This window comes from Bubalus kerabau, chromosome 6 (assembly GCF_029407905.1).
Source record: "Bubalus kerabau isolate K-KA32 ecotype Philippines breed swamp buffalo chromosome 6, PCC_UOA_SB_1v2, whole genome shotgun sequence".
Classification (NCBI taxonomy): domain Eukaryota; kingdom Metazoa; phylum Chordata; class Mammalia; order Artiodactyla; family Bovidae; genus Bubalus; species Bubalus kerabau.
This window is the reverse complement of record NC_073629.1, coordinates 69931458-69948326: the sequence shown is the minus strand read 5'-3', so window position 1 is coordinate 69948326 and position 16869 is coordinate 69931458. Positions and strand designations below refer to the sequence as shown.

Genomic DNA, 16869 nt, shown 5'->3' with positions numbered 1-16869 from the left:
TGTGCTCTCACCTAAACCTCTGACTTTATGGGGTGCTGTCCCCCACCACCTCTCTCTGAAAAAGAGTTAACTTACAGCTCCAGTTAATAAAGTTCCTGGGTGTGATAGTGTTTCAACCTACAAACTCCTTTGGAAGTCCTCTAGCCTGCCTGAATAGGTTTTTCCGGCCACATGTGATTGTTCAGAGCCTCCCAACCGTGAGAGGCATGAGATGTTCTAAACTGTCTAAATACAGATTCGTTTGAGCAGTTAAAATGGAGACTTAGCAGCAAACATTGGCCCAACAAGTGAAAAACCCTTCAGCAATACAATTTCTTTCTTTTTTTTTTTTTTTATTATTTTTTTTAATTTTATTTTATTTTTAAACTTTACATAACTGTATTAGTTTTGCCAAATATCAAAATGAATCCGCCACAGGTATACATGTGTTCCCCATCCTGAACCCTCCTCCCTCCTCCCTCCCCATTCCATCCCTCTGGGTCGTCCCAGTGCACCAGCCCCAAGCATCCAGTATCGTGCATCGAACCTGGACTGGCAACTCATTTCATACATGATATTTTACATGTTTCAATGCCATTCTCCCAAATCTAATACAGTATACTAACGCATATATATGGAATTTAGAAAGATGGTAACAATAACCCTGTGTACGAGACAGCAAAAGAGACACTGATGTATAGAACAGTCTTATGGACTCTGTGGGAGAGGGAGAGGGTGGGAAGATTTGGGAGAATGGCATTGAAACATGTAAAATATCATGTATGAAATGAGTTGCCAGTCCAGGTTCGATGCACGAAACTGGATGCTTGGGGCTGGTGCACTGGGACGACCCAGAGGGATGGAATGGGGAGGGAGGAGGGAGGAGGGTTCAGGATGGGGAACACATGTATACCTGTGGCGGATTCATTTTGATATTTGGCAAAACTAATACAGTTATGTAAAGTTTAAAAATAAAATAAAATTTAAAAAAAATAATTAAAAAAAAAAAAGAAAGAAATTGTATTGGTGAAGGGTTTTTCACTTGTTGGGCCAATGTTTGCTGCTAAGTCTCCATATCCCTTACCTACTGTGTCCTTGGCAGTGTATTGATTAAATAATTGGTGTAAGTAGTAGCTTTAATGTTTATAAACTTGGACCCTTGAGTTAATTTTTTTTCTTGTTATAGCCCACCACACCTTTGCCCTACAGGAATGCAACTTTATCTAATGCTTTTGTAGGGTGGCGCCTGACTAATCACCTTTAGAGAAAAGTAAAGTTTTCTGAAGAAAGGGTCTTAAAACGTTAACAGGCCTCCAGGCCAGAAGATGATGCAAATCACCTAAACTTTTGCATATGTTAAGTTTGCAGGAAGAAAGCCTGGCTTACTGCATGACTCCACCCCTTCCCCCATTATCCTCTATGCATAACTTAAGGTATAAAAACCACTTTGGAAAATAAAGTGCGGGCCTTGTTCACCAAAGCTTGGTCTCCCCATGTCATTCTTTCTCTCACCTTCTGGCTGAATTATTCAGCCTCTTTCCTCCACTGAATTTCCTCACTGAGCTATCCTTATTTAACCACTCTTTATATCTTTAATTAACATTTAAATAAGCTGTTGTTTTCCAATCGCCGAAGCCGTCTCCCCTTAGAAGCCGTCTCCCCTTCGAATTCCCTGGATCCACCGGGGCTGGACCCTGGCAGTTGCTCATCAGTTTTTATTATATATTTACCTTTCCTGGGGAGATTTTCACTTTAAGATTCTTACTTCTTTTCCACTTAGAGAAGAGCCTTTAACATTTCCTTTTTTAAAAATGATAATCTTTCTGGTTAGAGTATTTTATGTTGCAGGATTTTCCCTTCAGCACTCTGTACATATCATGCCACTTCCTTCTGGCCTGAAAAGTTTCTGTGGAGAAATCAGCTGATAGCCTATAAGAATTCCCTTGCATATGACTCTTTGTTTTCTCCTGCTGCCTTAAATATTCTCTCTTACTTTTGACTTCTGCCATTTGAATTATGATATGTCTTGGTATGGGTCTATTTTAGGTTCATCATGTTTGGGACCTTCTACAAAAGAGTCCAAAATGCAGTACTTGGGTGCAATCTCAAAAACGACAGAATAATCTCAGTTCATTCTAAGGCAAACCATTTAACATCACAGTAATCCAAGTCTATGTCCCCACCACTGATGCTGAAGAACCTGAAGTTGATTGACCAGTTCTATAAACCTACAAGACCTTCTAGAATTAACACCAAAAAAAGCTGTCCTTTTCATCATAGGTCCAGGACTGGAATGCAAAAGTAGCAAGTCAAGAGATACCTAGAGTAACAGGCAAGTTTGCACTTAGAGTACAAAATGAAGTAGAACAAAGGCTAACATAGTTTTGTCAAGAGAACACACTGGTCATAGCAAACACCCTCTTCCAACAACACAGGAGATGACTCTAAACATATACATCACCAAATGGTCAATACCAAAATCAGATTGATTATGTTCATTGCAGCCAAAGATGGAGAAGCTCTATACAGTCAGTAAAAACAAGACCTGGAGCTAACTGTGGCTCAGATCATCAGCTCCTCATTGCAAAATTCAGGCTTAAATTGAAGAAAGTAGGGAAATATACTAGGGAACTCAGGTATGATCTAAATCAAATTCCTTATGATTATATAGTGGTAGTGACAAATAGATTCAAGGGATTAGATCTGGTAGACAGATTGCCTGAAGAACTATGGACAGAGGTTTGTAACATTGTACAGGAGGCAGGGACCAAAATCATCACAAAGAAAAAGAAATGCAAGAAGGCAAAGTGGTTGTCTGAGGGGGCTTTACAAATAGCTGAGGAAAGAAGAGAAGTGAAAAGCAAAGGAGAAAGGGAAAGATATACCCAACTACATGCAGAGTTCCAGAGAATAGCAAGGAGAGATATGAAGGCCTTCTTAAGTGAACAATGCAAAGAAACAGGAGAAAACAATAGAATGGGAAAGGTAGAGATCTTTCAAGAAAATTGGAAATATTAAGGATACATTTCATGCAGGGATAGGCATGATAAAGGACAGAAATGGTAAGGACCTAATAGAGGCAGCAGAGATTAAGAAAAGGTAACAAGAATTCACAGAAGAACTATACAAAAAGGTCTCAGTGATCCAGAAAACCAGGATGGTGTAGTCACTCACCTAGAGCCAGACACCCTGGAATGTGAAGTCAAGTGGGCCTTGGGAAGCATTACTACAAACAAAGCTAGTAGAGGTGATGGAATTCCAGCTGAACTATTTCAAATACTATAAGATGATGCTGTTAAAGTGTTACACTCAATATGTCAGCAAATTTGGAAAACTTAGCAGTGGCCACAAGACTGGAAAAGGTCAGTTTTCATCCCAATCTCAAAGAAGAGCAATGCCAAAGAATGTTCAAACTATTTTACAATTATGCTCATTTCACATGCTAGTAAAGTTATGCTCAAAATCCTTCAAGCTAGGTTTCAACAGTACGTGAACAAGAACTTCCAGATGCTCCAGACAACTTCCAGATGGGTTTAGAAAAGGCAGAACAACCAGAGACCAAATTGTTAACATTCATTGAGTCATAGAGAAAGCAAGGGAATTCCAGAAAAACATGCATTTCTTCTTCATTGACTACACTAAAGACTTAGACTGTGTGGATCACAACAAACTGTGGAACATTCTTAAAGAGATAGGAATACCAGACCACCTTACCTGTCTCCTAAGAAGCTTATATGTGGGTCATGAAGCAATAGTTATAACTAGACGTGGAACAATGGGCTGGTTCAAAATTGGGAAAGGAGTACAAGGCTGTATATTGTCACCCTGCTTATTTAACTTGTATACAGAGTACATCATGCAAAATGCTGGGCTGGATGAATCACAAGATGAAATAAAGATTGCCAGGAGAAATATCTATAACCTCACATATGCAGATGATACCACTCTATTGGCAGAAAGTGAAGAGAAACTAAAGAGCCCCTTGATGAGGGTGAAAGAGGAGAGTGAAAAAGCTGGCTTGAAACTCAACGTTCAAAAAACTAAGATCCAGTCCCATCGCTTCATAGCAAATAAAAGGGGAAAAAGTGGAAGCAGTGATAGATTTTATTTTCCTGGGCTCCAAAATCATTATGGACATGACTGCAGCCGTGAACTAGAGATGGAGGAGTTAGGGCTGGAGCCCAGTGTGAGGCAGGATTTTCTCTCTGCTCAGTGGCTATCAATGTCCAATCAGGGGTGGGGTCTGAGCCCAAGCTGCTGGATCTGACACCCTGAGGGTTGAGCCCAAGCTGGTTCTGTTCCCTTTCAGCGTGTTTTCCCCTCTATCTGCACTGGGACCTTTGCCCTAGAGCGGGGAAGTGCTGAGGTAAGTGGGGCTTATGAGGGCTCTCTGCTCACATTGTCTGCAGATGGAGGTCCCAGCTATCTCTGACACACTGCCTGGGAAGGCACCTACAAGTGTCTCCTTTTTTCGGCTCAGACACAACCTGATGTGCAAGTTCCCCTTTGTCCCTCACAGCACATCACTGTCCTCAGCCTCCACCATTTCCGCCCTTTTGTTAAACCACATCACTGGGCTACATGGACACCTGGCACATGATTGAGGATGAGCTGTGGTAGAGCCGCTGCTGTCCGAGACCTGAGAGCTACTTGAGATGTATTGCTTGAGTAAGGTCAGTAGTGGCTGCCACCCTCTCACCCAGGGTATGCCCAGGAACTAGGTCATCTCTGCACACCACAGCTTCTTCTTCTACCCACTCATTACTGCTCCAGATCCAATGATACATTGTGATGTGGAATGAGAAGGACCAAAGCCTTTGCTCAGCTTTTGTGCATGCCAAGGAGGTTATGGGAAACCCAGTGGCCACTAGAGCATACCTCTCTCCACCCTGCCTCAGGGGCAAGCTAGCATATGAGTGCTCCTCACAGCTGTAGTCCAGGCTTCCCACAGCCATCCTGTTACCCCAGCAGTCCTTCAATCAGCCAAGAGGGCTTGTCTCCTCTGTATAGAAACCCAGGACAGGGGCGCTCAATCTGTGGTTCTCATTGCTTATTTCACAGGATGAGTGTCCACCTGTGTGATCTTTCTTGTCTTCTAAGGTCCGCTCCAAGAGCACATGACCTGACCTGATTGCCTTTTTTTCCCCTTCCTACCCAATTATGTGTATCTTAACAGCCTTGGAGTCTTTCTGCCAGTTTCCAGTGAAAATTGTCCCACATGTACATATATTTTGATGTGTTTGTTGGGGGAAGTGAGCTTCATGTCCTCTTACTCTGCCGTACTGATTGATCCCTTTCGGTAGTTTTTTTTAAACAAAACAAAACAAAACCCTAAACAAAGACTTTATTTGTCCTCTTTATTTTCACTTCCATAGAAAAACCTTTAATCTAACAACGAACCACAGGCTATCTTTCTCTGGTAGGCAAAGACAAAAGGACTTCTTATATGTCAAGAAACTATTTGGTGAAATACTTAATAATTGTTCCTCTTTAATTTGCTTATAAAAAGAAAAGATAATATGTTACTTAGACTTATCTAGGTCCTAACTCTAATTGGTAAATAGTAACATGAACCTTATTCAGTTCAGTTGCTCAGTCATGTCTGACTCTTTGTGACCCCATGGACTGCAGCACACCAGGCCTCCCTGTCCATCACCAACTCCCAGAGCTTGCTCAAACTCATGTCCATCGAGTTGGTGATGCCATCCAACCATCTCATCTTCTGTCATCCCTTCTGCTCCTGCCTTCAATCTTTCCCAGCATGAGGGTTTTTTCCAATGAGTCAGTTCTTCACATCAGGTGGCCAAAGTATTGGAGCTTCAGCTTCAGCATCAGTTCTTCCAGTGAATATTCAGGTTTGATATCCTTGCAGTCCAAGGAAATCTCAAGAGTCATCTCCAATGCCACAATTCAAAAGCATCAATTCTTCGGTGTTCAGTTTTCTTTATAGTCCAACTCTCATATCCATACATGATTACTGGAAAAACCATAGTGTTGACTAGATGGACCTTTGTCAGCAAAGTAATGTCTCTGCTTTTTAATATGCTGTCTAGGTCAGTCATAGCTTTTCTTCCAACTAGCAAGCGTCTTTTAATTTCATGTCTGAAATCACCATCTGCGGTGATTTTGGAGCCCAAAATAAAGTCTGTCACTGTTTTCATTGTTTCCCCATCTATTTGCCATGAAGTCATGGGACTGGGTGCCATAATCTTAGTTTTCTGAATGTTGAGTTTTAAACCAGGTTTCTCACTCTCCTTTTTCACTTTCATCAAGAGTCCCTAACTCTAATTAGCAAATAATAATGTGAACCTTATTAACTGCTTAATAAAATTTCAAAAGTAAAAATGATTAAAAAGCAACTATAAGGCTTTTTCTTTCTTTTGTATAATTTTATCTATCTAAGTAATTTATAGACTTGCCTTTGAATAAACTGCTTTGTGTTTATTTTTCATTGCATCTCCTACCCAATGAGTTCTGGTGAGGTATACTCCCTCCAGAAAAGACAATAATCAATAAGAAGAAGGATTTTGAAATGATTAATGTTAAAAATGTGACACTGGCTTAGTCATGTAAATAGTAAAAGTTAAATATCTTCTATACCTGTTCTTACTCACCTGCAAGTCCTAAAAGAATGTAGGCCATAATGAACAGTATGAAGATCATGCAGCACAGCACATCTGTACAACTCCTAAAGATGAAGAGGAACAATGAATTAAAAGGATCCTGAGAAGACTCACATAGCATCCGTTTTCCTCCCTCTTATGGACTAAACGTGTCTCCCCCAAGTCCTTATGTTCAAACTTAACCCCCAAAGTGATGTTATTAGAAGGTGTTAGAAGGTGGGTGGGGCAGGGGAGAAAAGTGGGGTGGAGAATTAAAAGGGATACAAAATGACTAGTGTTTACTGCAAAAATATACATAGGAAGGCATAAAAAAAATAATTGGGCTTCCCTGGTGGCTCAGACAGTAAAGAATCTGCCTGCAATGCAGGTCACCTGGGTTTGATCCTTGGGTCGGGAATATTCCCTGGAGAAGGAAATGGCAACCCACTCCATTATTCTTGCCTGAAAAGTCCCATGGACAGAGGAGCCTGGCAGACTACAATCCATGGGGTTGCAAAGAGTCAGACACAACTGAACAACTGAACACACAAAAGATAATAACAACAGTGATATGCCTTTTTATACTTAATAATTCTAAAAGGTAGATCAAATGTATTTCTGCAATCAAAGACTTAAACAGCAGAGAGCAGTTATAGTTCTGTGATTAAAGAAGTTCCTTCAAAGCTGTTAGCATTTATTTTCTTGGTTCTTTGTTTGTAAAATTTTTTAGAAGTTAGAGTACACTAACATCAAAAAATTCTTTTATTTGAAATTGTAATTTAAGCTATTTGATTTTATAATTTTCTCCTTCATGCTTCCCAGTACATGACATAATAATAAAAAAAAATTAGCCTTTTCCATTCCTCTCTCTCTCCATTATCTTTCTACGTGCATATATAAAGGGTACTCTGATTAAATAAAGGATTGACTACATAAGCTTTCTATGAGGAACAGAGTTGCAACTATTCAAAAAACAATGTCTATAATGCATTACAAAATGAAATGCTCTAAACTGTAATTTTCAAGTTATTCTGTAAGCTGGATATTGTGAAATGAGATTTATAGAAAATTTGGCTCAGAGAGACATGGTAATTTTCTAAGGGATCACAAGTCAAACCAGTATCCAGTAGGGAAACTCAGGTTTTCATCTAAAGTATTTCCTATTTTCAATATTAAATTTTGTTCGGCTTGTAAGGCATCTAGAAGGTCAAAACTTGTCTTAAAAGTAAGAAAAAATACAATCATTGTTGAAACTTAATGAAGAATCTATTAGGAAAGAGACAGATCAATGTATTTGATAGGATTAAAAAATGCACATGAGAATTTTCATAGCAAAAACTTCTTGTTCTAGAGGTTAGATGGATATGTTCCAATCTTTTAGCACAGACAGGCTGAAGTTACATTCTATTTTTAGTGATGGTAATAACAATAATAATGAATAATAATTGTACAGTAACAGACACAGTAATACCTTGTATATTGATAAAGCCCTGTTATACTTTTACTGTTTTCACTTACATAAATTTGTGAGTTTCCTACCTTTGGGTTTTTCAGGGTAGTGAGGTAAGGTGCCTTATATAAGGTCCACGAGAGAGAAGTAGTTGCAGAGGCAGACAAACATCTAAGTCTCCTATGCCCAATCTTTTTTCACTTAGTGGTTATTCTAATATGATTACAACTTTCTAGAAAGATTCCAATTAGTCATATTGAAAACTCCACACACATCCTTATTACACCACCTCACCACAGGAAAGGGATCCATCATAGAGAAAGCTAATCATGGTCAATTCAGAAACAAACCATTACTTGTTTAAATCCAGTTTCAACCCAGGAATTTAAAATTTCACTGGCACTGAAGAACTATAAGAATAATAAAAAGAGGAAAAAAAAAAAGATAATCTAGATTTCTTTGTTTAACAATCATTGAAGGCAAAACCTGCTGGAGGGTGAGGAAAGGATCTGGTTTATTTGCATTTTGACACATCCTACTTAAGATCAGTTCTCATCCTGTCAGGGCAGTTGCTAAATAGTATGATACCTAAGAAGGACTGCCTGCAGGCAAAGAACTAAGGAAGAGAAAACCAGAACACTGATAAGCTTTTACTAGAAATCTTGAAGCTGTCAAAGCCTTTGTGTGTAATCATAACTACCAAGGAGAGAGGGATAGAGTCAGAAGCACCAGCCAGGTTGGCCAGTGTCCTGTAATATATATGTATATGTTTGTATCTACATGGTTATATCATAGATAATATACATTATAATATGTTTATAATGACTATAATTATATAGCATTATAATGTTTTCTATTTATATTATGTAGTCAGCACAGGAAGAGCTAAACATACTAGAAAGATGAGTAAAAGAAACTTACCAATTAAAAAAAATAAGGTACAAGGAAAAAAGCAGAGCCCAAAAGGAAATTTCTAAGAAATAAAACCCACAGTCCTTGGCTACTGGTCCTGATGAAGGGCATCAATCAGAGTTTTGGTCTATAGGGGGTTTTAGAACAACAACAACAAGGGGGATTTATTCTATGATTTCTCTTTCTTTCTTGTACCAAGAACATGCCATAGCACCAGGGGCTACTGTGCACCACACAACTACTCTCTATCCACTCTCCTAGCAGTCTAGTCTCTCACCAGAGAGGGATAACATTTCTCAGGAATTCATACCCTGAGATGTCTGGGGATTCTATTCTGGGACCAGGCAGGATAATGTATTCAAATCTACTTTCCTTTTCTGGACCACTACTTTAGAGAAATAGCAGACCATACCACACACCATGGCCAGACTGGTTAATTTCATAGTATCTAGACATGGAAGAACATTGAAGAAGTGGAAGAGTTTGAAGAATTCAAGAGTTTCAAAAAGTAGGAAAGTTTTTCTAAATTAAAAATTCTTATTTCTGAATTTGTTCCTCTAGTGATTTCATTCCCTTTGTTGTTTAATTTTTTTTTTTCTTTTAAAATTAGGGGGGTGTGTGTGTGTGTAAAACAACTATTTCTTTCCACTTCTTATTTCTCTCCATATTCCCTGCTGGAAAAAAGTCACTGCTTAGAAAATTATTGGAAAATTGAATATAAAAAATATAAAATATAGCTTGGGTACCATTTTGGGAGTCAGCAACACAGCAGAAGCTTAATTCAAATTTTAGAAGTTACAAAGTATCATCATTGTTTCTTTCTTTGATTTCAAGGCATCTTTACAATCCCAAATGTTCTGTGGGAAATGAGTTTTTTTTTTTTTAATCAAATACTTAGTTTGGATAGATTTGAAGACTCTTATGATAAGTATAGAGGTAACTGGGTGATACAAGCTTGTGGTTTAAAATCATTCTGAATCATATTCTAGCTAGAGGTCTGTCATAACTGTATATTTCCCTCAGTTAGGTTCACTTTTACTTTTAAAGCAAGTATAAACTGAGGACCAGTGTACTAATCTAAAAATGGATCGCATCCCACTGCATCCTAGAAAGAAGACAGAAAGAATAGTTTTATAGAGAAATATACCTCAACCCTCTCCCTTACCTTCCTTCTAAATCAAGGTCCAATTTTTTAAAAAACAAGTTGCTCACACTCAGAGTTATTCAAAATACTCCTGGCATAAAAGTATTTTCAAAAGTTAAACTACAGATGTACCATTGCTATCTTATATGTATTTGTCCAAATTACAGTAAGAATAGGATCCCAGTCCTATACTCATTTGTAGACCTCCCTTTCCTTCCTAATTCTAACCTAAAGTATAGAATGTCTATAGTCACCTCAACTTAAACTCTTGGGCGTTTCCTTTGAGTTTCTCTTTTTCTTAGATGATCTTTTATTTTATATGCAATTAATAAGTTCTCTTGACTCCTTCTCTCTGATGTGTCTTTCATCCACACCTTCCTTTCTATTCCTGTTGCCTGGAGTCAGTCCACGTTCTCTCCTTCTCTCTTCTAACTGCTGCGGAGGTGCCTTTACTAGGCTCCTGCATGTGGTCTCTGCCTGGTCCAATTCATTCTGCACATCACTGACATCACTGAGAGCTAACAAAGTCACTTTATTATTTTAAACATTCAATGCTTCTCCACTACTTGTTTGATCATTTCCAAATGTCTTAGCTTTATGTTTAAGAAAATACAATTTCAATCCTAGTTCAAGCCCCAGACTACCTTTCTAGATTTCTCCCCCTATTTATCTCCTGTGCTTCAACCAACTTGGACTTTTTCATTCACTGCATACCTAATGAATTCTCCCTTGACAACATTCAGGGTTCTCTGCTCATGGTTGCTTTAAGACTCATTCTAGTAGGATACAATATGTCCCAATTTGTATGAAATAGCCAGGATTTATACCTATTATCCTGGAATAACAATCAACAATGCTCACTTTTACTATCAGAAGCACTCCAGTCTGGATCTCTACCCCATCTATTAAAATCCCATTCTTCATAGAGTAGAATTCCCTTCATTTTCTGGGGATGAATAACATTCCATTGTATGTATATGCCATACTTTTTTAACCCATTCATCTGTCAATGAACATTTAATTATTTACATATCTTGATTATTGTGAGTTATGTTGCAATGAACATGCAGATACCTATTTGAGATCCTGATTTCAATTCTTTTGGACAACATGCAGTGAACTTGCAGATATACACTTGAGGTTCTGATTTCAACTCTTTTGGACAACATGAATAAACCTAGAGGACAGGACCTTATGCTAAGTGAAATAAGCCAACCACAGACAGACAAATAACCGTACAATTCTACTAATTTGAGATATCTAAAATAGTCAAATTCATAGAAACAGAAAGTAGAATGATGGCTGCCAGGGGCAGGGGAGAGGGTCAAATGGGGAGTTGTTATTCAATGGCTCTATGTTTTGATTATGCAATATGAGTAAATTCCAGAGGTCTGTAGTACATTGTGTATATATTTTTAACATCACTGTATTGGGTACTTAATATTCTGTTAAGAGGGTAGGTCTTACATTAAGTGTTCTTACCACAATTTAAGAAATAAAACAGCATGGAAGACATAATAATCACTGCAAGGCTTCAGTATACAGGAATGCATTTGTTCAAGGTCATGTGTTATTGAATTTAAAATTTTGCTATGAACAAGCTTAATTTGGGTATTAAATAAGTGATTTTAAGTGCAAAAATGTTTTTTCAGCTAAGAAAATCTAAAATCCCTACTTTCAAATAGGTTAAAATGTCACCTCCTTCATGCAGTTTTTAGCTAAAAGAGATCCTTCTCAGCTCTTTAGACTCACAGACACTTTGTACATCTTTAAGGCAATTACCTTTTAACTATTATAATCTAGTGCCTGCATGCTTTCACTCAGTCATGTCTGACTCTTTGTGGTACCATGGACTATAGTCTGCCAGGTTCCTCTGTCCAAGGAATTGTCCAGACAAGAACACTGGAGTGGATAGCCATTTCTTTCTCTAGGGGATCTTCCCAACCCAAGGATCAAACCCACATCTACTGAGTATCCTGCACTGCAGGTGGATTCTTTACTGCTGAGCCATAAGGGAAGCCAATTATAATCTAGATGGGGGTGCAAACTATAGCCCATGGGCCAAATCTGGCCTGCTTCCTGCTTTTGTATAGCTTTTTGTGAGCTAAGAATGGGCCAAAGAACCAAATAGACATTTCTCCAAAGAAGACATACAGATGGCTAACAAACACATGAAAAGATGCTCAACATCACCTATTATCAGAGAAATGCAAATCAAAACCACAATGAGGTACCATTTCACGCCAGTCAGAATGGCTGCGATCCAAAAGTCTACAAGCAATAAATGCTGGAGAGGGTGTGGGAAAAAGGGAACCCTTTTACACTGTTGGTGGGAATGCAAACTAGTACACCCACTATAGAGAACAGTGTGGAGATTCCTTAAAAAACTGGAAATAGAACTGCCTTATAACCCAGCAATCCCACTGCTAGGCATACATACTGAGGAAATCAGAATTGAAAGAGACACATGTACCCCAATGTTCATTTCAGCACTGTTTATAATAGCCAGGACATGGAAGCAAGCTAGATGCCCATCAGCAGACGAATGGATAAGAATACACAATGGAGTATTACTCAGCCATTAAAAAGAATACATTTGAATCAGTTCTAATGAGGTGGATGAAACTGGAGCCTATTATACAGAGTGAAGTAAGCCAGAAAGAAAAAACACCAATACAGTATACTAACGCATATATGTGGAATTTAGAAAGATGGTAACAATAACCCTGTATGCAAGACAGCAAAAGAGACACGGATGTATAGAACAGTCTTTTGGACTCTATAGGAGAGGGAGAGGGTGGGATGATTTGGGAGAATGGCATTAAAACATGTATAATATCATATAAGAATGAATCGCCAGTCCAGGTTCGATGCAGGATACAGGATGCTTGGGTCTGGTGCACTGGGATGACCCAGAAGGATGGTATGGGGAGGGAGGTGGGAGGGGGGTTCAGGATGGGGAACATATGTACACCCGTGGTGGATTCATGTTGATGTATGGCAAAACCAATACACTATTGTAAAGTAATTAGCCTCCAATTAAAATAAATAAATTTAAATTTAAAAAAGAATGGTTTTTACTTTTAAAAAATAGTTTTAAAAATAAAGAGTATTTTGTGATATAAGAATTATACAAAATTCAAATCTCAGTATCCATAAATACAGACTTTTGGAAAATAGCTACATGCATTTATATATATATATATATTTATGTAAATGCATATATATATGTATGTGCATTTACATAAATATATATATATATTTACATATATACACTACCCACAATGGCTGAGTAGTCACAACAGAAACCATCTGGCCTGCACAGCCTAAAATTTACTACCTAGATTTTTATAGAAAAGGTTTGCTGACCTCTGATCTAGGCCATAATGTCCTTTTACAGCAGCAGTTAAGCACAGAGTGTTGTGTGCTACACACAAATTGCAATCTATGTATTAGTAAGACTCGGCACCCCACTCCAGTACTCTTGCCTGGAAAATCCCATGGACGGAAGAGCCTGGAAGGCTGTAGTCCATGGGGTTGCTAAGAGTCGGGCACGACAGAGCGACTTCACTTTCACTTTTCACTTTCATGCATTGGAGAAAGAAATGGCAACCCACTCCAGTGTTCTTGCCTGGAGAATCCCAGGGACGGGGGAGCCTGGTGGGCTGCCATCTATGGGGTCGCACAGAGTCGGACACGACTGAAGCGACTTAGCAGCAGCAGCAAGACAGACCTGTAACTGACAGGCTAATACATCATAAGCAGGCTCTGGTGAAACTCAAAGTGCTGTATTTCAAATTTCAGATCTTCTTTTCTGGAAGGGGATAAGACCTATATAGTGAATAAGTTGTCTAAGGATTTAATTTTGGGGTTAAGCTTAAGTCTGCTACCTAGACATTTCAAAGTCCAATAAAATAAATCATAAAATTAAATTAAATTCAGAGGTAATAAGAGAGTTTTGTTTCTTAAGTTTACATTTCAGTTCCACACTAGTTCTTCTTTCCTACAACTGTCATTCTGCCTCTTTTTTTTCAGGGACAGCTTTCTATCTTCATTCAGAAACTGATTCATTTACTAGTTTTCTTTGTGACAGCTGAAATTTCAGTGATATCAACCATCCTGAAAGGTCATTAATATCAAGCATTAGAGCAAAAATGGAGGTCTTAAAAGTCATTTTTCTCTGACAGATCATCCATTCATGCCTAATGAGTCAGTTTAGGGACTGTCCACTGTCCATGAATTCAGTCTGATGATCACCTCTTATTTGAAAGTTCTTGGTGTCACCTGAGTACATCTGTCTGTGACATGGCTGCATTGATAATGCACAGTGTAGAAGCACTTCTCTTCTGTGGTTCGGTTGGCACCTGCATGATGCCATTAAGTCATCCGTTACCTCTCAGTTTCTTACTGCATAAGTCTGTTCCAGAAAATTGAATGGTTGCTTCACTTCCCAGAGGCTTTATTAAAAGACAGTTAATTTGGGGGCCATTCTCTAAGCTCCACCGAGATACTTGGCAAACTGCAGAATGTGGCTTGAATTAAATCAAGCTAAATGATGCTTAGTCAGCAGACTCAAAACATTTGGGAGCTATGTGAGGTACAGTTCTGTGTAAGTTAAAAAATTCTTCTATTCTTCCACTCTTCACTATTAATGGAGAATCTGGTGATCAGTGATAAGAGCATTTTCTAAGAGTTGTGTTTGAAGGAGTTAACTGTAACCTTCCCATTTCCCTCCAGCTTCTTTTTTCCCAGACATACTGTCTAAAAGTTCTCTACTGTTCTATTCCCACAACTTTAGAAAATACCATATATACCATTTGGGGGTGTGTGTGAAAGTTGAGGTTTTAGAAATAAGCAAATTACACCAGCCATTTCTACAAGTATGATAAAAGGTTAAAAATTATCTTGAAGAATTACACTGTTACATAATCAGAAAATAGGAAGGCACAATGAGCTTTTAATCACATGAACTCGTATTTTCAGGTGCTCAAACTAAATACAAGTGTTTTAATTTTCTTAAAAAAAAACTGGACTCTGTGGGAGAGGGAGAGGGTGGGATGATTTGGGAGAATGGTATTGAAACATGTATAATATCATATATGACACGAGTCGCCAGTCCAGGTTCGATGCACGATACTGGATGCTTGGGGCTGGTGCACTGGGACGACCCAGAGGGATGATATGGGGAGGGAGAGGGAGGAGGGTTCAGGATGGGGAACACATGTATACCTGTGGCGGATTCATTTTGATATTTGGCAAAACTAATACAATTATGTAAAGTTTAAAAATAAAATAAAAAAATAAAATAAAAATAAAAATAAAAAATATTTACTAACAAAAAAAACACAAACAAACAAACAAAAAAACTATATTGTGTTAGTTTTGCCAAATATCAAAATGAATCCGCCACAGGTATACCTGTGTTCCCCATCCTGAACCCTCTTCCCTCCTCCCTCCCCATACCCTCCCTCTGGGTCGTCCCAGTGCACCAGCCCCAAGCATCCAGTATCGTGCATCGAACCTGGACTGGCGACTCGTGACTCGTTTCATACATGATATTATACATGTTTCAATGCCATTTTTACTTTAAAAGATAATTTTGATACCCAGTCATTGAGAAGAGAGTGTTAGTTTTATCATTTTTTAGTACATGTTAAACTGTTGCTGAAAATGAAATATACCAAATAGCATAACACCCTAAGAAATCATACAATGACACTGATCATTTCTTTTGAATTGATTAGAATATTTAAGATGATATTTCAGTATTGTACTTGCATAATTTAGTTCTTTTGGATAACTGAATCTTAAAAGCTTCCCCTATTCTCTATTTCTGGAGAAGGCGATGGCACCCGACTCCAATACTCTTGCCTGGAAAATCCCATGGATGGAGGAGCCTGGTAGGCTGCAGTCCATGGGGTTGCTAAGAGTTGGACATGACTGAGCGACTTCACTTTCACTTTTCACTTTCATGCATTGGAGAAGGAAATGGCAATCCACTCCACTGTTCTTGCCCGGAGAATCCCAGGGATGGGGGAACCTGGTGGGCTGCCGTCTATGGGGTCGCACAGAGTCGGACACAACTGAAGTGACTTAGCAGCAGCAGCAGCAGCATCCTCTATTTCTCCTATATTGTTTGCACTTGGGTTTCCAATGTCTTTAGAGAGTAACTTTAACTGGTTATAATTTATATTTTCTATCTGTAAAGGGGAAATAAAACTTCATTTTTAAATACAGAAGTTTAAGTGATGTCTATATAAATATCTCTTTTGTTTAAAATGGAATAAGGTCAGACAAAATTGATCTTACTATATTATTCATCATCTTTGTAAAACCTGCATTCTAGTTAAGAATGTGTCAGTGAGAGGAAACTACTCAGAAAATTGCTAGTAAAGTGAATACTACATCATAGTTATTGCCCACAGCACAACTGGTATCATCAAAGAGGTCTTAAGAGAACCAGCTTAGAACAGCCTTGGGAATTGGTCCAAAAGTTTACAGAGACTCTGAAACAGTTTGGAGAAAGAAATGGCTACCAACTCCAGTATTCTTGCCTGGGAAATCCCATGGACAGAGGAGTCTGGCAGGCTACAGTCCATGGGGTCACAAAAGACTCGGACATGACTTAGTGACTGAAAACACACATGTATCAGTTCAAAATGCTCTTTAATGTTCTTGGAATAGGTTAGCATCCCTCTACATAGAAACACAGAGTAGGTGCTCAAGAATATTTGTTTAAACAGTGAATTTCTGAAAATTCTCATGACTGGAATAGCTACAAA

At 38.5% G+C, this 16869-nt stretch overlaps 1 protein-coding gene across 9 annotated transcripts in view; it reads right to left on the bottom strand.

Moving 5' to 3' along the window:
- Positions 1 to 16869, bottom strand: part of SLC44A5 (solute carrier family 44 member 5) — a 399223-nt gene that overhangs the window by 106313 nt on the left and 276041 nt on the right. For 7 of the 9 annotated variants that reach the window (XM_055585455.1, XM_055585453.1, XM_055585459.1 and 4 more), the window contains one exon: positions 6594 to 6667. The exons of the other annotated variants lie outside the window; for them this stretch is intronic. In XM_055585455.1, the coding sequence (XP_055441430.1) occupies positions 6594 to 6667 (74 nt within the window). The remainder of the gene's footprint in view (positions 1 to 6593; positions 6668 to 16869) is intronic. 9 annotated transcript variants of the gene reach the window in all.